Raw genomic sequence first — 26,397 nt, 5'->3', positions numbered from 1 at the left:
GGTAGTACAGTTGTGTGGGTCACGTCATGCAGTGGTGTCAGCATGCAGCATGTCTAATTAGTATTGCTTGTGAAAGCGAAGCATAAATATTGTTATCTCACACCCAAAGGGCCTCTGGATGCCCCTACGGACCCCTGCCATGTCTCAGCTCAGGCATGGCGGTGGGCTCTTTTGACTTTGGCTAGTGCACTGAAGGACTGTGGGGGGCTCCCAGGGGCCCAAAACCGATGTGTTTTGCACCAGCGAGCGTCATATGCTTGTGAAAATCTGGCTATGTAGTTGGTTTTGCACTTGATTGAGCTTGCGGTGAGACTGCATTTTTATTTGTTAGGAGTAACAGTCAAAGACTCTCTAATATCATGTATTAATGACTGAAAGTGCCATTGGTTTGAACAGACAAGACAGCAGAGGCACAGCACTAACACGAAAAGCCTGTGTGCGCAGCCCATGTGTGCGGTGTGGACAGCAAGTGTCCACGTCCGTCCGATCGTTTGCTGAGTCAGGAGGCACCCACTCGCGCTGCTCTTTCTTGTTTTCCTCTAGATTCTTATCTCATTGACCCATGAGCTTTGACGTTATGCTCAAGTGACGTCTGGTTTCAGGGCTCAGATCGTGCCATGCGTCCCGGGAAGCGCCGGATCCCTGTTTTCGGTGGAGTATGAACTTGTTTCTTCTAGCGCAGGATCCACTGGATCTTTTCTGCCTGGATGTGTGTGTTTACAGCCGGATCATTGCGCACCTGACACTCTTTCACTTTTACAGCGCGTGTTTAATGAATGAACCGTTCGCTTTTTTATTCTGCTGACGGATTGTACCGTGTCCGACCTTCATTGCGGAAAACAGCCGGAGACTGATGTGAAAGCCCGCCGCTGAAGTACGTGCTCTACGAGCCTTGTTCCAGCGGACGGCTGTTGTGATCATGTAAGTATGCATATGACTCTTGCTTTGCCATGACTGAAGCCCCAATAGCGCAAAATGACAGGTATGCTACAGTACCCTGACATAAATATCAATGCACTGTTACTGTGCACGCATGCATAGGTTGCGTGTGCAGTAATAATAGCTTAATAACAGCAATTATTATATATGTATATAGAAAATGGTAGATAAATAGACGTATACTGTAATAACGTGTATGTGCCTACTATAGTGCATGCAAATATTAATGCACTATAACATGCAATAATAATAAAAAGCCATTTTGGGCTCTTAACTGTATATTATTACATTTTGTCCCGGGACCTACATATTTTAGCAATAAAAATGCTCATAAAAACAAAACAAAACAAAAAAAACTTTGTAATATTTTACCATAAAAATGTATTGTCTGATGTATTATATACTAAACATTCTCATTAAATTGTTATTTTACATCTTTTTTTAATCTTTAACAGTATTTAACAGTAAAATGAGTAAAATATAGACTATATTATAGACTATATGTGTGTGTGTGTGTGTGTGTGTGTGTGTGTGTGTGTATATATATATATATATATATATATATTATATATATATAAAACCATACATTTGAAGGTATTTTATGCTAAAATTACATTTAATGCAATGTTAAGCCAGTTATTCACCGTATATGTGACCATGGACCACAAAACCAGTCACAAGGGTAAATTTTTTTAATTGAGATTTATACATAATCTGAAAGCTGAATAAATAAGTTTTCCATTGATGTATGGTTTGTTAGGATATAGGACAATATTTGGCTGAGATACAAGTCCTTAGCAATGCATATCTAGCCACAAAAATACATTTTTTCTATATTTATAGATTTTTGGCATATAAGAAAAATCGATGTTTTTGAACAATACAATGTATTGTTGGCTATTGCTACAAATATACCCGTGCGACTTATGACTGGTTTTGTGGTCAAGGGTCACAGTTAACTTACAGTTAACCAATTAACAGGTTTTTACTGTAGCATTTTTGGAGTTTCTTCTGTAAAAATTACAAACATTTTCACAGTGTAGAGAGAGTTAGTGAATGACTTTGTGTGAAAGCTGTGGGTTGTGACTGCTTATATAAAGACAAATGGTTGGATTGTAATTTAAACTGCTGCAGGTCTATACACATAGTCGCCCTGGGTAGTGAGTGTCCTGGGGGCGTCGGTGCTGGGGATGAGACGGCCGGCCCGGGACAGGTCCAAGGTGGTTTGTTGTGGAGTTACCTGGGCCACGGAGCTCGGGAATTGGATCCAAACTCAATGACACCATCAAGGCATCCCCTGAATCCTGCGTTTATGGAGTACCAGTCTAGAGTATTCGGGGATGTCAGAGTGATGGTGCGAGATTGTCCCAGCTGGGTGAGTAACAGAGTGAATGAGAGAGGGATGATGGAATTCAAAAGCAGGATTAGGGTTTCTGCAGACACTTGCAAGGGAGTTGTTTCTGCCTGATTGGAAGACTTAGAGGAATTTAATGATATCCATAAGCTGATTGGTGGAACAGATGCTGAGCTACTGAGATATGCCCTCTTAGCATCCCAGGTCATTTCATCCTTCGTTTTAATCACAGGACCTCTTGGACAGTGACTGGGCGAGCGTGCGGAACGTTCTGGAGCAGGCCGACATCGTGGTCATTAAGTACTCGGTCAACGACAAACTGGCCTTTCAGCAGGTCAGAAACGGCTATGCTCCAAGACTTCGCCCTCTTCTTCGGCACTGGGGTCTTCCTGTGATTCTGGTAGCCATTGGGGCGAGACTAAATGGTGAGACGTGATTGTCTGTTTCTGCATTGCATTTGTTTAAGGTATTTTTCTCTATTATGAAGTTTTAAAGAAAAGCCTTTTGCAGTGCAGATGTGGGAGATAATGGCCTTAATGGAAACAATTTAACTAAACTCTAGTTAAAAATTGGCTTATATGGTTTTGCTTATGGAATGTGAGCTTAAGTACTGTAAGCAGAGGAAATAATGTCAAGTAATAATGATGGTGTGCATTTAAGCCTAATTACTTCATGTCAATCAAAGTATTAGACACTTAAATTGACTTTTAAACATTCCTAAAATGACAAAATGCAACATTCAATTAATTAAAATGGATGAAACGTATAGGAACACTATGGTACTGTGGTGTTGAACTGGTTAACCATTACTGATCTTCAAAAGTAACGCAGCATATGAGAAGCTTCTGACTTCAAGGAAAAGGAGAAAGTCTGATCGAGCAGAGATTTGGCGCTCTTTTGATGTGCTGAGCAGGGTTGCGCCGTGAGCGTTTGTTGAATATGCTCATAGGTAAACATTTATAGACTCAAAGCACTTAGACCACAGATTTGGCTCCATTCGCTGTGAAAGCGGCAGCTCTCTGCTCACTGCATGACCTTTGAGATGTATAATTCATCAAGATGTGATTCCATCCAGCTACATCATTTATCCCTGAAGGATAATGGAGGACAAACGAATACGATGGGTTTGTTTAAGACTTGCAAAAAGTTCCTGTAGCGCAGGGTTTCTCAAACTGGGGTTCGCAAGTTGATGAAAAGCTAATAATTAATTAAATAATAAAAAATATAAATTTAAAACAATTGAAATAAAAACACTTGCTAAGACAGAAATATTTCATTTGTTTTTATTTTAAATATTTGGTTTACCTGCATGTCATGTGATTATTAACCAACATTAGAGAACTGCGAACATGTGAATGTGTTGGTAATTTACAGAAAAAAATAATGTTAAGGGAGCTCAGCTGACAAAACTGCCGTAAAGTTTTGCTTGTCATAACTATATTTTATGATAATGTGAGTGTTGCTTGCCTGTGCAAAGCTGAGTTTGATGCTACAGGGTGTTGATATGCAGTAGGTGGTTTGTACAGGTGGGAATCATACGTTCAATCACTTAGAAAAGCAACAAGCATGTCTGTATTACAAATGATGCAGAATAAATTATGCACAAAGTTTAAAGGGATAATGAAATGAAATGAAAATTCTGTCATCATTTAGCCTACCTCATGTCCTTCTAAACCTGTATGACAAATATTCTGTTTATAATCAGATTGATGACTTTCATGTAAACACCTCAATTGATCCAATTAAGCTCGATATGAATGAAATTTCGGATTGAAAGGGGTGGTGTAGATCTGAAATAATCCGATCAACAGGAAAAATTAAAGCTGCTGTCCTTAACTTTAAAAATTATCCAAAATCAATTTTTGAGCAAGTACATAACCAGCCAGTGTTCAAAACTATTTTCTTACCTTACCCAGTTCACAACAGTAAGCTTGTAATTATGTTTTATAATTCGGGTAATACTGGTGGGTTTTCGCGGGAAATTCAAGCATGCCGCCGTTCGTCTTTGCGTCATTACGTCACATCTGTTTACATAAAGAACGAGTCCCAACTAGTAGGCTATATCGCATGTGAAGCGGATCATTTATAGCCTTTTCTCACAGCAGCTGCAATAATTAAACTTATGTATGGTATGACAAATTATTAGATTGTGTACAGAAATTGAAATCTACAGGTAACACTAACACACACTAAATACACATAGTCACACAATGCTGTTGTTAACATTAACAATTTGAGAACAAAGTATAACAATAATAATTATTTGCTCGGTTTGACATGATGCTTTTTTTTCCTCAGTTGGTTGGAACAAAAGTGGCAGGTTTGTTACTTACTTGTTCAGATGACATTTTCCAGTAAAAATTCTTACTTTGGTCATACTTCAAGACTACAATCTGTGATTCTGAAGTAAAGTATCCACACGAATGCGGTGACTGACAGCAAACATTAGATTCATCTGCGCTGAGAAGTCGTGCTGAGGCACAACCCACGTAAAGATGATAATTCCGCAAACAACTGCAATTGCAGGTTTCAAACAGAGATGGCGACAAAGAGGCAAACATTACGGACTGCAGCTTTAAGCATGTAAACACATTTCAATTTGACTATTTTCTTAATCAAATTCAAAAATAGGCTACATTGCACACTGTGCAGTCTCGTGATGCGTAGCCTATGTTTATATACATTTTACATAAGATGAATTTCGTATGTTTATTCATCTCATGTCTTATGAACTGGTCAGAGAGACTGTATATTTACTTCATATTTGCTAAAAACCTCTTCTTTTTCTTTTTGACATGTCTTCAAGCAAAAATGCTCACAGCAGCGCTGGTGACATTATCGTAATTCTGAAGGTAGCGACTACGCATGCACTGAAATTTTGTTCTGAATACATGTAATGCCATGTGCGGAATATGTGATAAAGGAATAGGTGAAACGGATTGCAACATTTAGGGTTCATAACAGAACATTCATTCTGAAAATGAAAAATTAGTGCATGTAAACATACCTTAAGGAACACAAAAGAAGATATTTAAAAAACACGATGAAAGTCAGTTGGGCCCAATGTTGTTCAGACTTTCAAAATATCTTCTTTTGAGTTCCACATAAAGTCATACAGTTTTGGACAACATGAGTTGAGTAAATAATGAGAGAATTTTCATTTTTGGGTGAACTATACCTTTAGAACTTACACTTAGTGGTTTGTTTATTTCTAATACTCTAAATGTGAGCAAAAGTAATATTTATGCTAATGAATTCATGCCATGATGATCGTGCTGTATTTCCTGTTGTTCGGCCGTGGAGAGACCTGAGGTAAAATGAGACTGTAAACATGGCCTAAAAGGCTCACACATACTCACACAGTACATGTTTTTCCATTTCTCCGGGGTTTTTCTTTTATTGGCTACAGTGATTCATACCTCTTCCTGCCCGTGCCCTGTTCACGTCTTTTTCTTCCACTCTTCCATTCTCACTCCATCTATCTCTCTCTCTCCATTTAGCTGTCTTTCCTTTCTATCATGTTATTGGCTCTTCTTTTCCCTGAGGCATTCACCCTACTAGCCGGCCAACTCCTCCTAACACACACACACACACACACTTTGTTTTTATCCAGCTATCCCGCTCTCTCATTCTGTCACTGCCACTCTCTCCACCCGTCCGCACAAACACATACTGAGTTTAAATTTACGCTGGTATAAACTTGAGCTGGCATGCATTGTTACGTAATAAAGACTCTGATTCCGTCGCTCCATATGCCTGCCTGTTGACATGGCTCTGAATGTTATGTGCTCTCTCTCTCTGTCAGTACGGGTCTAGATGTTTGCCTGCTTTATTTGGCCCCTTGCTCTACAAATGTCATTTGTACTGTGCATCAGTAATTCGTTTGCATATGCATATATCACTTTTATGTTGTGTTCCCCACTGTCATCATCCACAGATGAAGGCCCGCCGTGCACATGTCCTCTGTGTGCGTCCGACTGGAGCAGCTGTGTGCCCCACAGTGAGGGGCTCCAGCTGTCCAGGGACCTGGGGGCCACTTACCTAGAGCTGCCCTCTCTAAACAACTTTTTTGTGGGTCGTTACTTTGGCAGTGTGGTAAGTGTCTCTTTCTCTCTTAATCATTGTTAAGAAGTGTCATTAGCATGCAGAGGAACTGTACTTGAGGTTTAGTGGTTCCGGGCTGGTAACCACCAGGTTGGATGTTCAAACCTTGTAAGGGGTAATTTATAAACTCCATGTCTGGGGTGAAACATAAAACCCATCCATCACCACTGAGACCTTAAACCCTGGTTGCTCCAGAGGGACTGTAATAAGTGGACTGTAAGTCATTTTGGATAAAAGCTTCTGCTAAATGGCTAATTAGAATTTATATTTTGAGAGCGTTTAAGGTTTCTCAACAGTATCTACTGTATCACATGCAATAAGGAGGCAATCATTTTCTCATTCTTATGCTTGTAAACACAAGCAAAACATGTTTACAGAAATGCTTTTACAATTAAAGTCTATGGGGCAAGGCATTAAAGAAAGAATGCTTAAAGACATAATATGTAAGATTTTTGGATTAAAATATCCAAAAACCACTAGAATAATGTTATATATTTTGTTGACTTGTGTACTTGCATTATCCTTAAAGGTGGGGTATACATTTTTTCACTGTTTGGAAGTTAGTCGGGCCGATACCAACAACAAACGTCTAACCAATCAGCATTAGGGGGCGTATGACGATCGAGGAGAGAGAATGAGCAAGAGGGAGATTTGAAAATAACTGCAGAACGAGAGATGGGACACAATACAAAACAGCTCAAAAGAATATCACTGGAATGAAGGTTTATGATTGGGCAAGCGCTTTAGGACCCGCGTTTATATTAGAAAAGCTTTCCAGCGCTGGAAAGAGCTAAGCGGGAAGGCCTGAAAACAGACATGGAGGCTACTTTGATTCCTTCTCATGTGAGTACACTGGGTTTTGATGGTCTGGAGCTGCTGTGCTGTTGGCGACTAACAACAAACACTTGTTTGTATTTTTGTGCTTCCTTGTCGTTTGTTCATCATCTGCGTTTTATTTTTCGTGAAGCGACAGCTATCCACTCACATCTACTCGCATTGCGTGTGTGAGAGTTTTGCAGTTAAACTACTGCACACTGACGCCCGCTAGAGAATGAAGTGTTTAGCGTCGTTGGTAGTACATTTGCCTCACATGCCAGCAGCGATCGGGCTGTGGTTTAAGACCGACTCGGAGCAGGGTGGTTAGTATTGGAGTGTGAGTTTTGGAGGCGAAGCAATGAAGAGAGGGGTTGGTTTGTTTGGGTTGATTTCAAATATCAACAGTGTTCAACAACGAATTTGAGAAATCACATACAGCACCTTTAAAAGGTTAGTTCACCCAAAAATGAAAATTCTGTCATTAATTACTCACTCACATGTCCTTCCACACCCGTAAGGCAAGGCAAGGCAAGTTTATTTATATAGCACATTTCATACACAATGGTAATTCAAAGTGCTTTACATGAAAAGGAAACAAATACATAAGAATAAAAATGGAATGAACAGGAAACAAATATATGAGCCCTAATTGCCTGAATCACTAAGTTCTGATGTGGAACAGACCTTGTCCAGTGCTTTACACTCCCTGTACACAGATGCACCACTTTCGTGTCCCTGTATTAGAGTGCGTTCAGTGTGCCTGAAACTTAGCGGTGAAACTTAGCGGCGAAACTTACATAATGTGCCTTTAAAGGGTTAAATATTAGTAATAATATCATTATCGCTTTATGTTAGTGCTAGATGATGATGTAAACCTCAAAATATCCAATATTGGTCAATAAATAATCGTTATTCACATATTATTATAATCACATAATCGTTATTTACATATGATTCACATATTCTTATTCTGTGACAACTGATTTACATTATATGTGCATTTTGAGACCTTTTATTTAGAAAACAAAAAGGTTCTATCTACAGAGTCAAATGGAATGTGTAGGAGCCATTTGTTTCAGTTTATATAGTTTGTTCTTTTAGGCCACTAGAGGGCGCATAACATATTTATGTTGTCGCAGAATGCAAAAATGTTGAAGCTCATTATCTCAAAACCGCTCAGAATGCAGATGGAACCTTATAATTCCAAGGTGGCAAAATATTAAATAAAAAAAAAATTCAACAGATAACTGGTGTAGTGCAGATGTATCATGCATTCCTGCAATTTAATAATACCAATTAAGATGCGCACAAATTTGCAGAATTTGAATGAAGCTCTAAGAAACCATCCATTAATATATTCTATTTTTTTACCTTAATATTCTGATGAGTTATTTTCTCATGTTCATGACTTAATATTTATTTTTTGTGTGGTCTTAATTTTCTTGTGATCTTGACATAATAAAAATTGTTTTCTCTGGATCTTTACATAAACACCTTTTATCAGACAGTAACACATCTGACAGTAATTTAATTATTGGGAACGCTTTACTTTTTGACTAATGCAATGTAAAATACAAGATAAAATAATTTCTAAATAAATAAAGCAGTAACTGATGTCATCATAGTCACGAGTTTGTTTTACAAGGCTGTTTATACGTTTTGGAACTCAACCAAGGTGGATTACTTTCATTAATCTGCCAATCTTGCCCCATAGACTTCCTCTGTAAGTGCAAAACTGTAAATTTTTGTTCATTTTTTATATATTGCCAGCCGAAAATTATTTTCTGTGGTAATTAGGAGTGCGTCACAGATGCTGTATTGAACATGTATGAAATCCAGATTGTTTTATTGATGTTCTGTGAATTTAAAATGTCAACAGTGTCTATTTACATTGCGAACTCCGTGAACCACTGTTCAGACAATTTACTCATATTGCACATATCACTCCTATTTAACATTTATCGCTAATCAGTCACTATTTGCACATAGTCTAAACAAAATGCTGTTTGTTGCTATTTAAACTTGGGGCAAACTGTATCTACCACTATTCACACTCAATTCCCATAGCATCTAACAAAAAACTGTCAAAATTTGGGTACTAATAGGCCTATGCACCTTTCTGGGGGGTAGTTAAGGTACAAAGTTGTCCTTTTAAGGGTATTGCCTCAGCGACAAGTTGTTGTACCCCTAATTTTTTTCTGACAGTGCACTTAATCTAAATAACCACAAATATCCCACCATATTTGGTCTTGGTGTGATTGTGGTACATTTAAATGTTATTTACATGCTCTCTTTTGAATCTTCATACAGCTGGAATACTTCATGATTCAGTGTCTGAAGCAGAAAGCCAAAGAACGGCCAGACAAACGGCGGGGTCACAGGCTTAACGAGCCCCGCCCCCCTCATTTGGACCAGCCAGGTTAGTGGCTGCTGAGATTTTTCCTCATTATTATGTACATTTTGTGTCTAGTGTTTGTATTTGAAATCGACCTCCCATTTTACTAAAGGATATTTAGGCATCTTTAGATTTTTCTGTTTCCCTTCAAACCTGTATAATTTTGGCTAATCTCACTAATAACGACTTGCAATTTGCTGGGCATTTTATCTTAATCTCTGCACAGCAGTCGGGCAGCACAATATGCACAAAATGGCAATATTCATCAGTAACTGAGTCAATTGACTTGTCTGACATTTAGATAAAAGGATTGTCTGATGAAGGCTAGTAGCATTCTGCACAAGATGAGCATTGCTACCAGCAGTGACACTTAGAAAGAGAAGCCAAAGCTTTCTGTAGTTTGCTGGTGTGGCTCCAGCACCACTTAGGCTCTTTTTATAGAGCACAGCCCATAAAATATGAAGGGTATTGAATGCTGGGAAACCATTGGTGTGGCCTCAAATGAATGGTTATGGACGAGTGCATAAAAGTACAGCAGTAATATATCAAAAATGTGCCTATAATACAGACATGATGAATAAACAACATCTGTTTGTTGTACTTGTTCTATTTCTTTTTAACATCTGGTGTTAATGTGCTCTTCCCTCATTTTGGATTTGCTTTCACGTCACTTTTCCTTTTGCTCCCGTCTTATTACAGTATCCCTTACTCATCCTGTCTTGTCTGCTTTGCTTGTCTCATCATTCTCTTTCTCCACCTTATTTCCATCATACTAAAAAATTCCTTACCCATCATCCTCCTCTGCTTAGCTCACCTTGTTTCTCCCTCTTTCTCACCTCTTCCTTTTATCTTCCTCTCGCTCACATCCTTTTGTACTTCCAGAAGTTCTCTACAGGAAACAATAACCACAAATTAGAGCAGTTTGGTTGCTTCTCTAGACAGCATTTAAATTCAATGGAACAGTTGTGAGCAATATTAGGGACTTTAAAGGGGTCATGAACTGCATTGTTGTATTGTTTTATAATGTTTCATGGGGTGCACTTATAATGTTAGAATGATTTTTACATCAAAAATGGTCATAATTTAGAAATAAAAGGTATTTTTCCTACCCTGATTTTAGCGCTCTTATTTGAACGCTCTGTTTTAAGGGGCGTGTCTGCTGTGAGACTTCAGTGTAAACGCCCACTGCTGTGATTGGCTAACATCTTTGCATATGAAATAGCTAAGTATTACATGTGGAAATCTCTCGAAAACTTTTAGTACGTTTTTACTATTACAGCTCTCAAGGTTAACTAATCATGAAAAGTGTTGATTATAGTAATATATTTAGATCTATAGCATTATATTTAGATTGTGTTGTGAAAGGTTGCAGTGATGAACATTGTAGCCGATTACAGGCATGTTGTTGAGCGCATGAATGCAGCGATCTCGTCGTTGCAACTCGATTCTTGCACTCTCACGAATGCTTTCATCATAACAGTGCAAACATGATGTAAATAAGAGTTTTGTTGATTTTAATAGGAGTTTTGGCGCGAGTCCAGAACTCAGTCACTGATAAACTCCGCTGTTTGATTGACAGCTCCAGCGATTGCAAAGGGAGCGTTCTTTGATTGCTTTCTATATATAATTTAAGCACAGTTTAAATAACAGATTATTTTCATCCTACTAAGAGAAACAATGTGAAGTTGACCGTTTAGTCACTGGTTTGATTTACTGACACATAAAGAACATCTGACTGACTCACAATATAGCTGTTTTACTGTATGTTTGATCAAAAAATACAGCCAAGACACCTACATCTGCAATCAAAAGTCAGAGATTTCACTTTGAACTCATTTCTCCTCTCTCCTAGTCTCATTTGTGTCTATTTGAAGGTTTTTAAGCAGAAACATCTGAGATCTGAAGTTGATATATGAATGAATATGAATGAGCAATGAAAGAGCCACATCTGAGCATTAAAGCTGTTCTATAACATCTCCATGTCTTCCAGCGCGTCTTCCCCCGGTGAGAGTGGAGGAGTCCAGCTTCTCTCAGGACCTGCAGTGGCTTCTCGAACGCGGCGTTCAGTTCGCAGACGTTGCGTTCTACGCGGGGGACTCTGGGAAGGAGCTGGGCTGGGCACATGCGTCCGTTCTGTGTGCCGTCAGCCCATACTTCAGACAGCTGTTGGTGGGACGGCAAGCCTGGGAAAGGCCCGTCTCGCGCTGCACCTGTAGGGAAAGAGATGGCCCCCACTCGCTTTTGTCCACCTGGGATGGAGGTGTAGAAGATCTAGCCAGAGCCGACGGGCATCCTCCTGGACACCTCTCACGGCTGGTTGTGAAGGACCCTCTGCTGTGTTTATGCCTGTGGGAGACGTTAATGTTTCTTTACAGAGGTGAGAGAGAACGTGCACTGCTTGCGATATTACGGCTGATGTTGTTCAAGGCAAATACTGTTGGATAAAGGCTGCAATATATTGATGTTTATAGCTTTTCATTTACATAAGATGAGATCACAGATGAGATCTCTTTAATAACTCAGCTGTTTCTGTTAGACTAAAATGAGAGTAAATGAAGAGCAAATGGAGACCTTTGCTCAAGGATCCTGATTTTTTTTTTTTTTTTTTTTTAAAAATACACTAGTAATCAATGTGAATGTGAATATTTTTTTTATTTACTGAGTACCTAATTTTCCTGAGCTATTAAAAAAGACTAATAATCATTTATTTTATTTCTTTTCATTTCATTTCATTTTAGAGAACCTAATTCTCCTGAGATATGAAAGAGCTAATGTCCTCTGGGTAGAGCTTCTTTTATTGCTGGTGTGCTGGCGATGTTTCTTTTTCCATGTTCAATCCTGTCACAACCGTAAATATGAAGCGAGATTAGCATTATTGAAGGAAACAGTGTGAAAATTCTTCCTCGGTTCTGCTGGTTTAGGCATCTCAATTGAGTTACGGTTAAAATTTTCTCTCCAATTCTCTGCCTTATCTCTTGAGCTCTGCAATTGTGTTTTCTTTTGTTTGAAAAGGAGGATTTTTATAGGATGCTTTCAAAATTAAAATGACTTTAGTTTGGAGGCTATTTGTTTGTGTCTAAGGCCTGTCTGATTTATGGTTCTCTACACGTGCCTGTATGACGGCAGTCCGCTCTATAAGACCCTGGAGCTGTGGGACTGATTACCATGCTTGGGAGGACAGAGAGATCTCTGTGTTTGTGTGTGTGCGCTTGTTTTTCTGCTTAAGTGTGTGTGTGACTGTACATGCAGATGAGGAAAATGAAAGAGAGAAACCAGAAGATGTACATTATTATATATACTCAGCAAAAAAAAAAAAAAAAGTCCTCTCACTTTTTTTTTTCAGCAATTTCTTAATGTGTAAATATTTGTATGAACATAAAAACATGTCCCTAAAATTTACATAAACCCTGCCCCAGGGAACACGCAACAAAGGGAATGAGGCCATGTTGGGCTGCTTTAGAGAAGAGAAAGAGTTGTTGTAGTAGAGTGTTGTTGCCATGCCGTCATTTTACGCCGGACTTCTTTACAAACGAGGGTCAATTCAACACTGGATTTGCACAAAAGATTAACATGACGGCACATGCTAGTCGATGGGTTTGAATCAATTCCACAGCAACTACATACATTTATCCACTAACCATTCAAAAACGTCCAGATGCATTCTAAAAGTTGTAACTTCTCTCCATCAGTGTCCGACTCCGGTTTGAACAATGTAAGGTTGAACACCGTTACTGACAATCATCATTTTGGCTGCGTGAGATTCTCCAGCTTTGTTGTTGTTGAGCAACTGAAGCACGAGCTGTTAAAGCTCCTCCCTCTTCTGGAAAGCGGGCCAGGAGCAGCAGCTCATTTGCATTTAAAGGGACACACACAAAAACGGCGTGTTTATGCTCACACCCAAATAGGGGCGAATTTGACAAGCTATAATAAATGATCTGTGGGGTATTTTGAGCTGAAACTTCACAGATACTTCACTTATATTACATCTTGTTATCGGTCCCCTTTAACGTCCTAAGTTATTGTAACTGTGACTTTAATTGTAAAAGTATTTCTATTTCAAATATACTGTTCTTTTGAACTTTCTATTCATCAAAGAATCCTGATAAATTGTACACAACTGTTTTCAACATTATTATTAGAATGATTTGCTTCAGCTTTGTCAATTACATTTTAAAATATATTCACATAGAAAACAGTTATTTGAAATTGTAATAATATTTCACAATATTACTGTTTTTTTTTTATCAAATAAATGCAGCCTTGGTGAGCATAAGAGACTTATTTTAAAAACAGTAAGAATCTTACCGATCCCAGGGTACGGCAGGGTATAGGCTACACAACACATACAATATTACTGACACCTAGTGGTGTGAATACAGCATCATGCATGCATAAGCAAACGTTTTCAGTTTATTATGCTGTGTTAGAAATGTGCTATTCACAGTCAGCCATGTCTAATTTATTCTGTGAGCTGAAGTGTCGGGAGGTTACCAAGATAAAGCAAGTAGTATTCAGCTGGTCATGTGATCTCAACATGGCTGCCTCCAAAAGGTGATGCACTCCATGTGAACTGGAACAGCCTATTATAGGCCATCTCATGTTATTTTAAACACGTAATGTTACTTTTGCTATGTTTCAGACTTTTTAATGAGGGATAATCACCTTCATATGGCATGAAAAATATTTTTCTTTTGATTTTGGGCTGAAGTGTATTCTGTACGTTTCTGAAGGGTGTTCTGGATGTTTTCATGACATTCACCCAAATACACAATTACGATTCTATGCTCGTATTAGCCTGCCACAATATGCATTCCTCACAAGCCGGGAATATTACCTCCCGTATCTCGTTCTATGGGACCTCCGATGCAAAATGGAGGCTGGAAGGATGGACATGCATCTCAATCAGGAGGCTTTAACAGTTCAGAAAACAGGAATGGATATTATAGACTCATTTATCAGAATAGGCCATGCACAGAAGGTGAGAAGGTGAGGCCCATACTGATGAGACCATCTCACCCCGCTGATATATAGTGTGATTTTGCAGAGGCCATTTTCATCCAGTGAGCCAAGGGCAGTCGTTACATTAACGGAAATGATACACGGAAACTCGTTGTTCGTGGTTTCTTTCAGATCAAACCCCGCTCAGTCTGTCTAGACAGATTTACGAATAAGGCTAGGTTAATATTATATCTGCTGAACTGTGATGGATGAAAATTTTTACGTGGTTTTCACTGTGAAATAACAGTTAATATAACAAGTTAAATATTGGTTTCATTGTCTTAGCTGTCACCAAGGTGGGAAAAGTTTTTTTTTTTTACAATTTGATTTTTATGGAAAACGGCTGTAGGCTACCATCACCTTATTTGTAGCCTTTTATATCATATTATAGTATATCGAGAAGAGAATGCTGAGAAAAGTCTCTGACAGCCTTGTTTTTAAAGTTGTAACTGAATCCACCAACCTTGAGAGGTTGAACTGTTAGTTAAACTCCAGCAGATCTGAGCAGCCAGTGTAAAAGGACGAGATTTACTCCACAGTCAGCCGAACAGCCAGTTAATGCAGGATGCGTTCATGGGTCAGTGCGTGTTGGTGATGTGTATTCTTCGCAGGGGCCTGGGAATGGGAATACCTCGAGGAAGCCATCGCTGAAAAACTGAAAAACCCTTTGGCCGTGGCTCAGCTGATGGACAGGATACGCTCATTTGTTGGGAGAGAAAAGGTATCACTCTGACAGACAGGACGCTGATTGGATCTATAGAACTGAGGCTGCATCCGAAATCGCATACTCTCTTGAGTAGGTAATTATTTTGAATAAGTACTTACTTTGCGACCACTAAAAAAGTATGTTCTATAGTATGAGTGTGTGTAGTATGAATGTAATCCGGACGTAATACATTCATCATGTTGTCATTATCACGTGACCTACCAGCGTCAGTTGCGTCGCTTCACTGCCATTCACAAATCCTCTCACGTGGCATCAAGGGATAGTAAAGTGTCTATTGAGTACCTCAGGGATGACGTGTTTTTGTAGGCAAAACCCGGAAGCGAGTTAGCATTTTAGGACTTCCGGTTCCATCGCCCTAAAGTCAATGGGTTTTTTGAATGGGTTTTTTGCTAAATTGCCTGAAATAAGGTCTGTGGTTAACAAAGCCTCTAAATAAAACACACCAGTTATAACCCGCTTGTGATTTTTTTTATTGTGTCTTAAAAACGGCGGTTACTAAAAGGGACTACTTCCTTTGGCGGCGACTTTAGACGTCATCATGACAAACAGGACATTTGGACAGCATTTCTCATGAAAAAGTGGATAAGTATTCATACACAGCGCAGATCATAATCAGCGAGCATGTTTTTAAATAAAGTTGTTTTTTAAATAAAGTTTGAGGAAGCTTGGTGGTGGTGACGTTGATCCGCGACCATGGTGTGCTGTAGTCCGTTTATAGCCTACTGTTAGCTTTTTATATCTGACGACTTTATTTAGGCTTCAAAATGTATAAATATTGTGTTAACTTGTAAAGATTATCTTGATAGACAAAACGTGTAAGTGTCATAACCCTTTGTTAAACACAGAGCTTATTTTTTGCGATTTTCCAAAAGTCTGTGGGAAAAATGCATAGGCTTTCGATCGAGGGAACCCGTGCGCCGCTAACTTCCGGGTTGGCCTACAAAAACACGTCATCTCTGAGGTACTCTATTGTATGCAATCTTGCCGGAAGAAGTAGGTCATCCGGGTACTTTTTATCCAAGTATTTTGGATTTTTATCCAAAAACTGTCACATACTGTTTTCCGCCTACTATATAGAAGGGGAGTATGTTATTTCGGATGCAGTCTGAGTTTGTTTGGCTGGCTGTTTTTGTTTCGCTGGCTGATACAAGACTAGTCTTAAGACACTTTTTTGGTGTGGTTGCAGCACTAAGAAAAATCCAATAGTTCCTACCAATGCCAGAAATTCTCTATTCTGGGATTTTATTACTATTATTGGTATTTTTCACCTTTGAATTTATTCTGCAACCAATAATAAGTGTGTTACTGAGAAAAATTAGCATTTGTTAATCTATGTTAATACATTATAAATAATTATATTATAATTAAAATATAATTTATATTATTATAGGTGGTTGATATGATCAAATCAACTGTAAATACAATACACTGGAGAGTTTTCATTACATGAATTTATTAAATTTTACAGTTATTCCTTTTTAAAGCTGCTGAAGTTATTCAGTCAAGATCAGTGTGTAATTTTCTCTTTTTCCTTAGTTGTTTAAAACATTAAATTTCTACCTTTTCAAATGTGTCAAAAACTTTAAGCAGTCCTGCACTGCGCAGCAGATACATTTACACACTGCAGTATACGCAAATAGCAAAATCTATCAATAGGCACTTTATATCATTATATAATGGTATATATATGGTCTTAATGCCCAGTCCTAATTATTATTATATTTAATGTGTAATATAAAATAATTATAAAATAAGTATATTATTATAACGATTCTAATAATAATACTTATTATGTAAACTATTGTTTGTTGTTAATTTGTGTTATGTTGTGTGTATATCTATCTATCTATCTATCTATCTATCTATCTATCTATAGGTTACACTTTATTTTAAGGTGTCATTGTTACAGTATAATTATATATTTAAGTTTAGATTAATATTAATTAACAACATGTACTTACTATAGGGTTAGGGTAGGATAGGGGTTTGGTTGAGGGTTAGTAGCACGTAATTATGCATAATTTACTGTTATTACTATGGTAAGTACATGTAACATATGTAACAAGGACACTGTAAAATAAAGTGTTACCTATATATATATATATATGTGTATATTTATGTGTATATCTACGTCTGGATCATTATTGCAGTGATTATTATGTTTCTAGCATGTTATATGTTTGGCAACAGTTCTTCTAACCCTAATTGATGGAGTGTGTAGCTTTTCATTTCTTAAACAACCATGTTGGGAGACACACCATGGCCGTTTTCCAGGATGACAATGTCAAGATTAATCAGGCTCAAACTGTGAAAGAATGGTTGGGAGGGAGCATGAAGAATCATATTTTTGAAAATCTTTGGGATGTGCTGGAGTGAACTTTACAGAGTGCTTGACTCTTGCATTGTGGAAATAAATGTTGTGAATCGATGTTATGTCCATCAAGAGGTGCATCAATTTTTGGTCAAGATCTTGTAGGCTATTGAAAATGCAAGAGGTGAGCACTCTGTAAAGTCTCCTCCAGCACATCCCAAAGACTTTCAATTAATTTAAAGTCTGGACTCCACGAAGGTCAGGTGCCAATTCATGTGTGAAGATGATTCTTCATGCTCCCTCCCAACCATTCTTTCATTATATCATACCTGCAGTTGGTGTTACTGTAGTGAATCCACTGTTAATTTTTCCTGGCTGACCTGGTTTATTGAATTATAAATATTCAAGGTACTAACGGTATTCATCGCCTCAAATTGTGCACTGCAGTGTCGATTCGTTCTGGTTGCAGGCCCCCAGGGACACACCCACACCCCGCTCTCAACAAGGTCCTTTGACATTGGGAGGCCTCTTCAATTCTCCTCTGTACTCTGATGTCATCTTCATGGTGCAAGGCAAGATTCAATGCTAACCCTGCATGTTCATGGACATGTAAACAGTCATTTTAGTGCTATTTATACACTATAATAGTAGCTTTTAATATTTTGAATTAGCTTTTATTTTTTAGTACTTCAACTTTTTATTCATTTATTTTAGTTAGTTGCTAAGGCAACATTTATAATGATTTTTAATCATTTTAGTTTTATTTAACAACCCTGAAACACACACACAATGCCACATTGATTCTGAGTTTAAAGTGGTACTGTAAGTACAAGAGAAGGGCTTGTGTAAGTGTCAGAGCTCCTCTGTAATGCTTGACCCCATGTGTGTAAATGTGTTCAAGAGGTCATCTGTGCGTCTGGTTTCAGGAAGTGTGCTGCCAGCGCACAGAGCCGTGCTTGTGGCCCGCTGCGATGTTATGGCTGCCATGTTTAGTGGAAAGTACGCAGAGGCACGAAGTCGTGTGGTGCCAATCCACGGAGTCTCGTCTGATACCTTCCTAGCTTTTCTGGAGTACCTCTACACTGACACCTGCTGTCCAGGTAAGGATGTGGTTTTAAAGGATTTTAAAGGGATAACAATGCAAATTGTCATCATTTACTTACCCTCATGCCCTTCCATTACAGCAACATTACACACTAAAAAAGTTAAAAAATTCATAATCATAATCAAAGACCGCTTTAAGTAATAATATATTTAATGTTATGAAGTGTATATTCACTGTATAGTGTGGCATAATCCAGGTGTTTCAATCACAATGACATGTAGTGATTCATATAACAATGAAGGTTTAGTATGTCAGATTGCTTCACTCATTCTGTCAATCAGAGTGTGATGGATGCTCTGCTCTTTATATCAAGGACATTAAAAAACACTGTTGAGAAAAATATGCAAATAAAGACAGCTTGATTGACAGTGGGCGAATATGAGCCGAGGTTGATGGATGGGTGGTGGAGGGAGAATCAAGAGGTGATTGACGGTGGTGTGTGTCTGTGTGTTCAGCCAGTGTGTTGCAGGCCATGGCCGTGCTCGTCTGCGCAGAGATGTACCAAGTGAAACGGCTGCAGCACCTGTGTGAGGTATGCGTGTGCGCGTACCTTCAGAACATGCCCAGTCGAGAGCTAGCGTCTACGGGCATCAGCGTGATTCGCTTACTGAGGAGAGCAAAGGTGAGTCTTTGCATCTCTATGTCAACAGAGGTGTGTTTGATTACCTTTTGAAGGTTTCATTTGCTTTGAGTGCTTTGGACTGATAACAACACTATAAAAGTACAACTATATACGGAAGATAAATGAACATTATTGTTTTTAAGGAAGCATGTTATAAAGGCCATAGAAGCAGAATGCGGTTGTCAGTGCTGTATTTGAGTCCTTAAAGTCCTTAAAGGGTTAGTTCACCCAAAAATGAAAATTCTGTCATTAATTACTCACCCTCATGTCGTTCCACACCCGTAAGACCTTTGTTGATCTTTGGAACACAAATTAAGATATTTCTGTTGAAATCAAAGGTTTTTTTTTTATCCCACATAGAAAGCAACATAATTACCGCCATTTGAATTGTTGAATAAAGTCGTTATTTTTGTTTTGTTTTTACACACAAAAATTATTCTTGTTGCTTCATAACATTAAGGTTGAACCACTGTAGTCATATTGACTAAATCAACAATGTCTTTACTACTTTTCTGGACCTTGAATGACGGTAATTACGTTGCTTTCTATGGAGGATAAAAAAAAAACTTGGGTTTCATAAAAAAATATCTTAATTTGTGTTCCGGAGATGAACGAAGATCTTACGGGTTTGAAACGACATGAGGGTGAGTAATAAATGACAGAATTTTCATTTTTGGGTGAACTAACCCTTTAATACGTTACGTTCACAGTTAATTTACGGTAGTGACAGCCACATATTATAACTGAACTCACACCTGTAAATTTTCAGACCTAATATTATTTGTAATTTCAGCGATGCTAACTGGATGCCACTTGCTAATTCATATATGCAACAATATGAAGTCATGTGACAAATGTATGTAGTGAAGTCATACAGTACAATGAAGCATATTACTGTTTGAAACATGTATCAGTGCATAATGCCTGTTTACTGAACAGTATTCAGTAAGTAGTATGCTAGTACTTTATTCAATACATTTTTGAACCGTCTTGTAAATAAATATGGTTGCATATTTTACATTTTTATCCAATTTTTGTGTAAAAATGCTGTAACCTTGGCAGTCCAATTCATTGAGCCAAGTAAGGACAATGCAACATGGGATACAATATGGGCAGTGTGTTTCAGTTATATTCTACCAGTTTTTAAAAAAAATTATTATTAAAAGTATTATTTATATACTATTATAGTATTTTTTTATATATATATATTTTGAATTAGCTTTTATTTATATATTTTCAGTTTTCATTTTAATTTTAGTAATTTTGTTTTGTGCTTTTATAGTTTTTTGCACTTTTTTCAGTTTTTTTTTACTTTTAATTTGTTTTTATTTCAATTTAATTTTCGTGCTTCAACTTAAAACTTATTTCAATTAGCCCCCAAGGCAACATTTCCAATTTTAAGTTTTTCATCTAAGGGTATACGTTTACACAACAATGATATACTAAAAACGCTTTTTCGCTTACAGACAACAACGTTGTCAAAACGATCCATGTTCACACGGATCCGCGAAAACGATTAACAACGCTGTATTATTCATGCCAGGCCACTAGTTGGAGATGTCACTTTGTAAAGAAAAACTACGCGCCTATAGACCCATTATGTGTTCGCAAACACCGATGACGTTTTTTTGTGGGTGGAGCCTACTTGGCTGCAGAAAATGACAGTTCTGCAGTAGCAGTCTATGGAAGTCACAGAGTAAAACAATGAAAAAGTTCATTTCGAGTTTATATCTCACAATTCTGACTTTTTTTCACGCAAATCTGAGTTTATATCTCACTCGTTATTCTGTCTATTTTCCTCAGAATTGCAAGTTTATATCCCACAATTCTGACTTTTCCCCCCTCAGAATTGTGTTAGAAACTCACAATTGCGAATTATAAAGTCCGAACGGAGAGATATAAACATGCAAATGCAAGAAAAAAAGTCAGGATTGTGAAATAAAAATGTTAAAGGCTATGTTTAAAAGTTATTTATGTAAAATGTTATAGGTTTAAATATTATTTCATGCTGTAACTGCTATGTATGTATTTCCCCTATGAACTGCATATGTGAATATTATGTAGACTTAAGGAAGGAACACAATTGGTTGGCCGCTGGGCAGTTTTTGTTCATCGGTCAACTAAGTTATCTCAGTGTGTTCCGCACCGTCGGCTGAAGTTGGTCCTCGTCAGCTTTTTTTTGGCCGATTCAACACGTTGAATCGGCGTCGGAACTCAGTCAGTCTGTCGGGCCATCTGATCATTCTGATTGGCTGTTCTGCTACTGCCACCTGCTGGTACAGAAGGGCATTTCTTCTTACGCAGGCACAGAACGGACGTGCTACTTGGCCGTCGGGTGTCAAGCGTCGGTTTGGTGTGTCAGGGCAACTTTGGACCCAGACGCTGCCGACGTGAGCCAACCCCGCAGTCTGTTTTCGTCGCCACTAGTTCGTCGGCTTGGTGTGTTCCTGCCTTAACTGTTTACATCAAATTCATGCTTTAATAGTAGATTAATCATTGCAGGTTTCATCAGTCCAGTCTGTGACTTGCAACATAAACGTCTCCATTTAGCTTCAAACGACGGTATTTTATAAAAATTAAGTCTATATCTTTTGCATTCCGATTCTGACATCCAAAGACACAACAAAACATTTTTCTCTTATTCTGTGGATTTTTCACATTTTCCTCCACTTGCTACCGCTATTTTTCTGCAACCACTATGTGTGCGCAGCTGCAAGTGACGTAACTGTGACGTCTGCTCTAAATTGGTCTAGACTGAAAACGTAATACCAAAGACTATAGAATAACACAAGACACGTCACTCGTATTATTATGAATGGGAGAAAGTGAAACGCGCAATATGGCGGAATAAGTCCCGCCTTCTAAATAAGAGCCAATCGCCGATTGGTAAAGTCATCACATCACTGCAGCGGCCGTTAGAAGCTCCGGTTCCTATAGAAACAGTCAGACGTGCACCTCCGAAATGAGACACAAGAGACGCGCATTTAGCGCATGTGCATTAGGTTGATCCAGCCTCGAAAATACCATTTTTTTGTCATGATTTGAGCATCTAGAAACAAAATGTATGAGACAGTTGTTGTCAGATTTCATTGGTGATTTCAAATATTAAATTTAATCGAAAGCTTGGCAAAAAGCTTTGGAGAATTTGATGTTTCCCCATTTAAAGAGATAGGAGCTGCACTTGCATGCCCAATAGCCGTTTCAAAGATGGCCGCCGGGTGAAATGACTTGTCTTAAAGGGACTTTGGTAATACTCATGCACATGACATCACCGTTTTCACAAATGTGTGTTTTTGTAGTTTACACGGCAATGATAACGGTATCGCTTTCAAAAACTTGCATTTTGAAACCCGTTTTCAAAAGTTTGCATTTTCAGGCCTTGAAAAAGCTGTTGTTGTGTAAATGAACGGCCAAAACCATTTTAGTTAAAAACAGTGTCGTGTAAATGGCCCCTAATATTTCTATTTTATTTCAGCTTTTTGTTATTTTTAGCTAAGAACGTAAATTACACATTTTATCAACTATATTAGTTCATTGTTTTTTTTTATTTGGTCACTGGGTTTTGCCGAAGAAAATATTTTCTTACAAATTTGCTAAAAATAGTATTTGTATGGTAGTATGCCATTTCAAAAATACCTTCTGTCATACTTCCAACATGTTTGTTAGTTAACATTCTATCTGATCTCTCTCTCTCATACAGTGTCACAACGCTGACCAGCTATATGTCTGGCTCCTCCATTTCATTGCCAATAACTACCTGATCTTCAGCCACAAGCCTGACTTCTTGGAGCTATCAGGTGAGCCACCCGCTTGACCACCTGGAAAGGATGTTCAAGCACATTAGAATACATGCCCACACAATTATCTCTGACTGTTACAAAAACCAGTTACCAGCACCCTGTGAGCACTCCGAACAGCTGGTGCTTCAGACAAGCCCATGCAAATCACTACCGGCTTCTGTCAAAAGCTTTATTATGAAACACTGAGAGCAAATGTAAGGTCACTTTTGAAACGAATGAATCATTTTAACACCCAATTAGTACATCCTGCCCTTGCACACACACTTGGCAAATATGAATTGTGTATAGATTTGTGAGTCAATGAATACAACAAGCAAACAGTGACAGGAACATTTTATTTTTCATCGAGCTCCCTTTAGGTTTTTTAAGCAGCCTTATAATTTCTTCATGCATTATCTTTTTTTACACTTAACAAGAAACACATATAGACATTATAGAGACAATTACATTATTTTCAGCCTAAATTTCAGTTGAAGTGCGAGATATATGGTGGACGGATATAATGCTCCGTTTAAATGCGTTGAATAAGTGGGTTGCAGGAGATGTTGTTGCAGTACTTTCTAAGTCCCGATGATGCTTTTTTGACAGATGAGGAGCGTGAGCAGGTGGAGCGGCTGCGCTGGCCATCAAGAGGCTACCTACAGGAGCTCAGTGAGTACCAGCAACGCAGGCGGCAGATCCGCAAGTCTCGCTGTAGCATCATGTGACCCCTTCTTGACGCCCTACGGACCGGAAGGGAGGGCGAAAAACAGAGGATGCAAATTGGAGATGTATTTACATACAGGATGAAAGAGACCTTTGTTTGACCTCTGGGTTAAAGGTGGATTCTGATGTACTGTATTTACACATGAACTTTGACCAGTGACCCTGTGATATAAAGCGGACAGCTGTGAATTCTCACTGGATTTGAGCGGATCCTATGCGACATTGTCATATAGATCTCTTCTATGTGGATACTGTATCTTCTGTACGAACGATTACACCTGATTGGTGCAATAAACTTCCTCTGCGATGGATTAAACCCCAAAGTATTAAACAGGGTAGGGTCAACCTTATACTCTCTATATTACAGAGATTGATATTTCACTCTCATGGTCAGCCATGTTTTGTCATGGTGAGATTTCTTTCTTTATGAATTCAGTGGTTACTCCAGCAATATGACTTGAATAAACTTCAAATATTTATTTTCCCCTCCCCCCATGAGATTGATTTGAATTTGATGCAACTATTTTTGTAACATTTACATCTGAGATTTTTATTTCAACTAATAACGTACAAAGTACGCATCCAGCATGTGGATCGCCTGTTAGTGCAGTTGGTGTGGTCGACGTAGATTCTGGCTGTCTTTAGTCTAATCCAGTTCTGTTGACCCTCATCTTATGCTGAATAAAGACATTTTAGAAGGATGCGTGTTTGTTCTCAGAGTCTGTGACTTAAATGGATAGTTCAGCCAAAAAATGAAAATTATCCCATGATTTACTCACCCTCAAGCTATCCTAGGTGTATATGACTATCTTCTCTCAGACAAACACAATCGAAGATATATTCAAAAATATCCTGGCTCTTCCAAGCTTTATAATGGTAGTGAATGGGGGGCGAGATTTTGAAGCCCCAAAAAATGCATCCATCAATCATAAAAATAATCCATACTGCTCCAGGGGGTTAATTAAGGCCTTCTGAAGTGAAGCGATGGGTTTTGTAAGAAAAATATCCATATTTAAAACTTTATAAACTAAAATAACTAGCTTCCAGCAGCCGTATGAATTATTTTTATGATGGATGGATGCATTTTTTTGAGCTTCAAAATCTCACCCCCCATTCACTACCATAATAAGGCTTGGAAGAGCCAGGATATTTTTAAAATATACCTTCAATTGTGTTCGTCTGAAAAAAGATGGGATAATTTTCATTTTTGGCTGAACTATCCCTTTAAATCTTAACCAGCTGTTCTCAACGGGTGGGTGGTGACCACTGATCTATATAAATGACATTAATAATGTAATAATGTGTCATTAAATGTATTTTATATAGATCAGAAAAACAATGCTACTGTAGATGAAGGCTAAAAGACACTATGAGCCAGACAGGTTTTTTCAAAATACTAATAACCATAATCTCATAACACTGGAGCCAGACTGCATGGACAAATATGTTTTGTGCTGACCATGATGTGTTTAGTGAAACATAATTACTGGCTGGTGAGGGAAAAGGCAGTTCTTGAAAACATTTTAAGGATATTTTTGTGTACAATACACAATTTTGGCACAATGGCCACGTCCAATGTCAAATCTTGGCCCTAAAGCAAAACCAGTTGAGAAGCACTGGTATAATTATGTTGTATATTGTTTACAATAGAAGAACTGTGAAGTATACCCTCACTGCAGAGATCCGATTGCCTGCAACATGCCTTCCAGAGCTCCAGAACGGTCAAGACTTTCGACATCACTTCCTCCTCCAATACACTTTTCCCCTATGAAGACTCGAGGAACCTGCACATTTTACATGGAGAAAAAAGCCTAGGTGTAAATAAACGTAATTTAAATGACAATATAAACATGTAGATACTCATAAAGCATTTTTTTAAGTTGTAATAATTACTTTATATTTATTAATTCATTAATGTCTGCAATGATCATGGCCACGTCTGCTGGTCATGCGCTTTGGTGACTCGTCTAAACGTTCCGTTTTTTTTAAAAAAAAGGGTTATTTTAAGTTCATATGTAGAGTCGCACATTACACTTTTTATTACACTTAGATGTAATGTAGGTTGTTACATAATGACTGACGGTCTAATAATATAACACAAATGCTCAAATGTAAAAAGTACTCACGGTGCGCGCGCCTGTGATCTGTTGCAGATAGTCTTGTATACTGCCCGTGTCACTGCGTCCGCTGATATCGACCAAGTTCAGCTGTCCATCTTTGAATCTATACTTCGACAAAACATCCTTCGCCAGTACGCAGTAAGGACAAGACGGCTTCAAAAACACAACTACTTTATCACCCTTAATTTGAGCTTTAACAAATTCTGCCATTGTTCGTGACGTAAAAAGTACAGCTGTTCACCACTAGAGTCAGCCTCGTTGAAAAAGAAACTATTCTTTCCGGGATTTGTGAATCGCTTTCCTTGAAGTGGTGCTTACCGCAACCGCAGAGCCATATGACGTCCAGCTCCACCTCTGTGGACCTAATGGGTGGAGTCAGAGCCGTTAAATATTTTCAACGG

General features: G+C 38.2%; 2 protein-coding genes across 2 annotated transcripts; one reads left to right on the top strand and one right to left on the bottom strand.

Annotated features, from left to right (window-relative positions):
- Positions 1–23,878, top strand: LOC127503578 (rho-related BTB domain-containing protein 3-like). Its single transcript, XM_051877554.1, has 12 exons — positions 1–921; positions 2,074–2,314; positions 2,526–2,718; positions 6,231–6,388; positions 9,524–9,632; positions 11,599–11,985; positions 15,218–15,327; positions 18,114–18,216; positions 18,571–18,744; positions 19,205–19,371; positions 23,072–23,168; positions 23,760–23,878. Coding segments are annotated over exons 1-12 (1,860 nt in total). The 5' UTR covers positions 1–919.
- glrx (glutaredoxin (thioltransferase)) lies at positions 23,488–26,324 on the bottom strand. Its single transcript, XM_051877553.1, has 3 exons — positions 26,003–26,324; positions 25,545–25,660; positions 23,488–23,893 (listed from the first exon to the last, which is right to left on the bottom strand). Exons 1-2 carry the CDS (start codon positions 26,204–26,206, stop codon positions 25,547–25,549), a joined length of 318 nt encoding a protein of 105 aa, XP_051733513.1. The 5' UTR covers positions 26,207–26,324; the 3' UTR covers positions 23,488–23,893; positions 25,545–25,546.
- Positions 26,325–26,397: the final 73 nt, after the last annotated feature.

Source organism: Ctenopharyngodon idella, chromosome 21 (assembly GCF_019924925.1).
Source record: "Ctenopharyngodon idella isolate HZGC_01 chromosome 21, HZGC01, whole genome shotgun sequence".
NCBI classification, from domain to species: Eukaryota; Metazoa; Chordata; class Actinopteri; order Cypriniformes; family Xenocyprididae; genus Ctenopharyngodon; species Ctenopharyngodon idella.
Note: the sequence above shows the minus strand (reverse complement) of the source record. Positions and strands in the feature narration are given on the sequence as shown.

Coding starts and splice junctions, on each gene's coding strand:
- LOC127503578 (XM_051877554.1), top strand. Junction 18,217..18,570: donor TGTCATCTTCATGGTGCAAG/GCAAGATTCAAT, acceptor GTCTGGTTTCAG/GAAGTGTGCTGCCAGCGCAC. Junction 18,745..19,204: donor CACTGACACCTGCTGTCCAG/GTAAGGATGTGG, acceptor CTGTGTGTTCAG/CCAGTGTGTTGCAGGCCATG.
- glrx (XM_051877553.1), bottom strand. CDS start 26,206: ATGGCAGAATTTGTTAAAGCTCAAATTAAGGGTGATAAAGTAGTTGTG. Junction 25,661..26,002: donor AGATCACAGGCGCGCGCACC/GTGAGTACTTTT, acceptor TAAAATGTGCAG/GTTCCTCGAGTCTTCATAGG.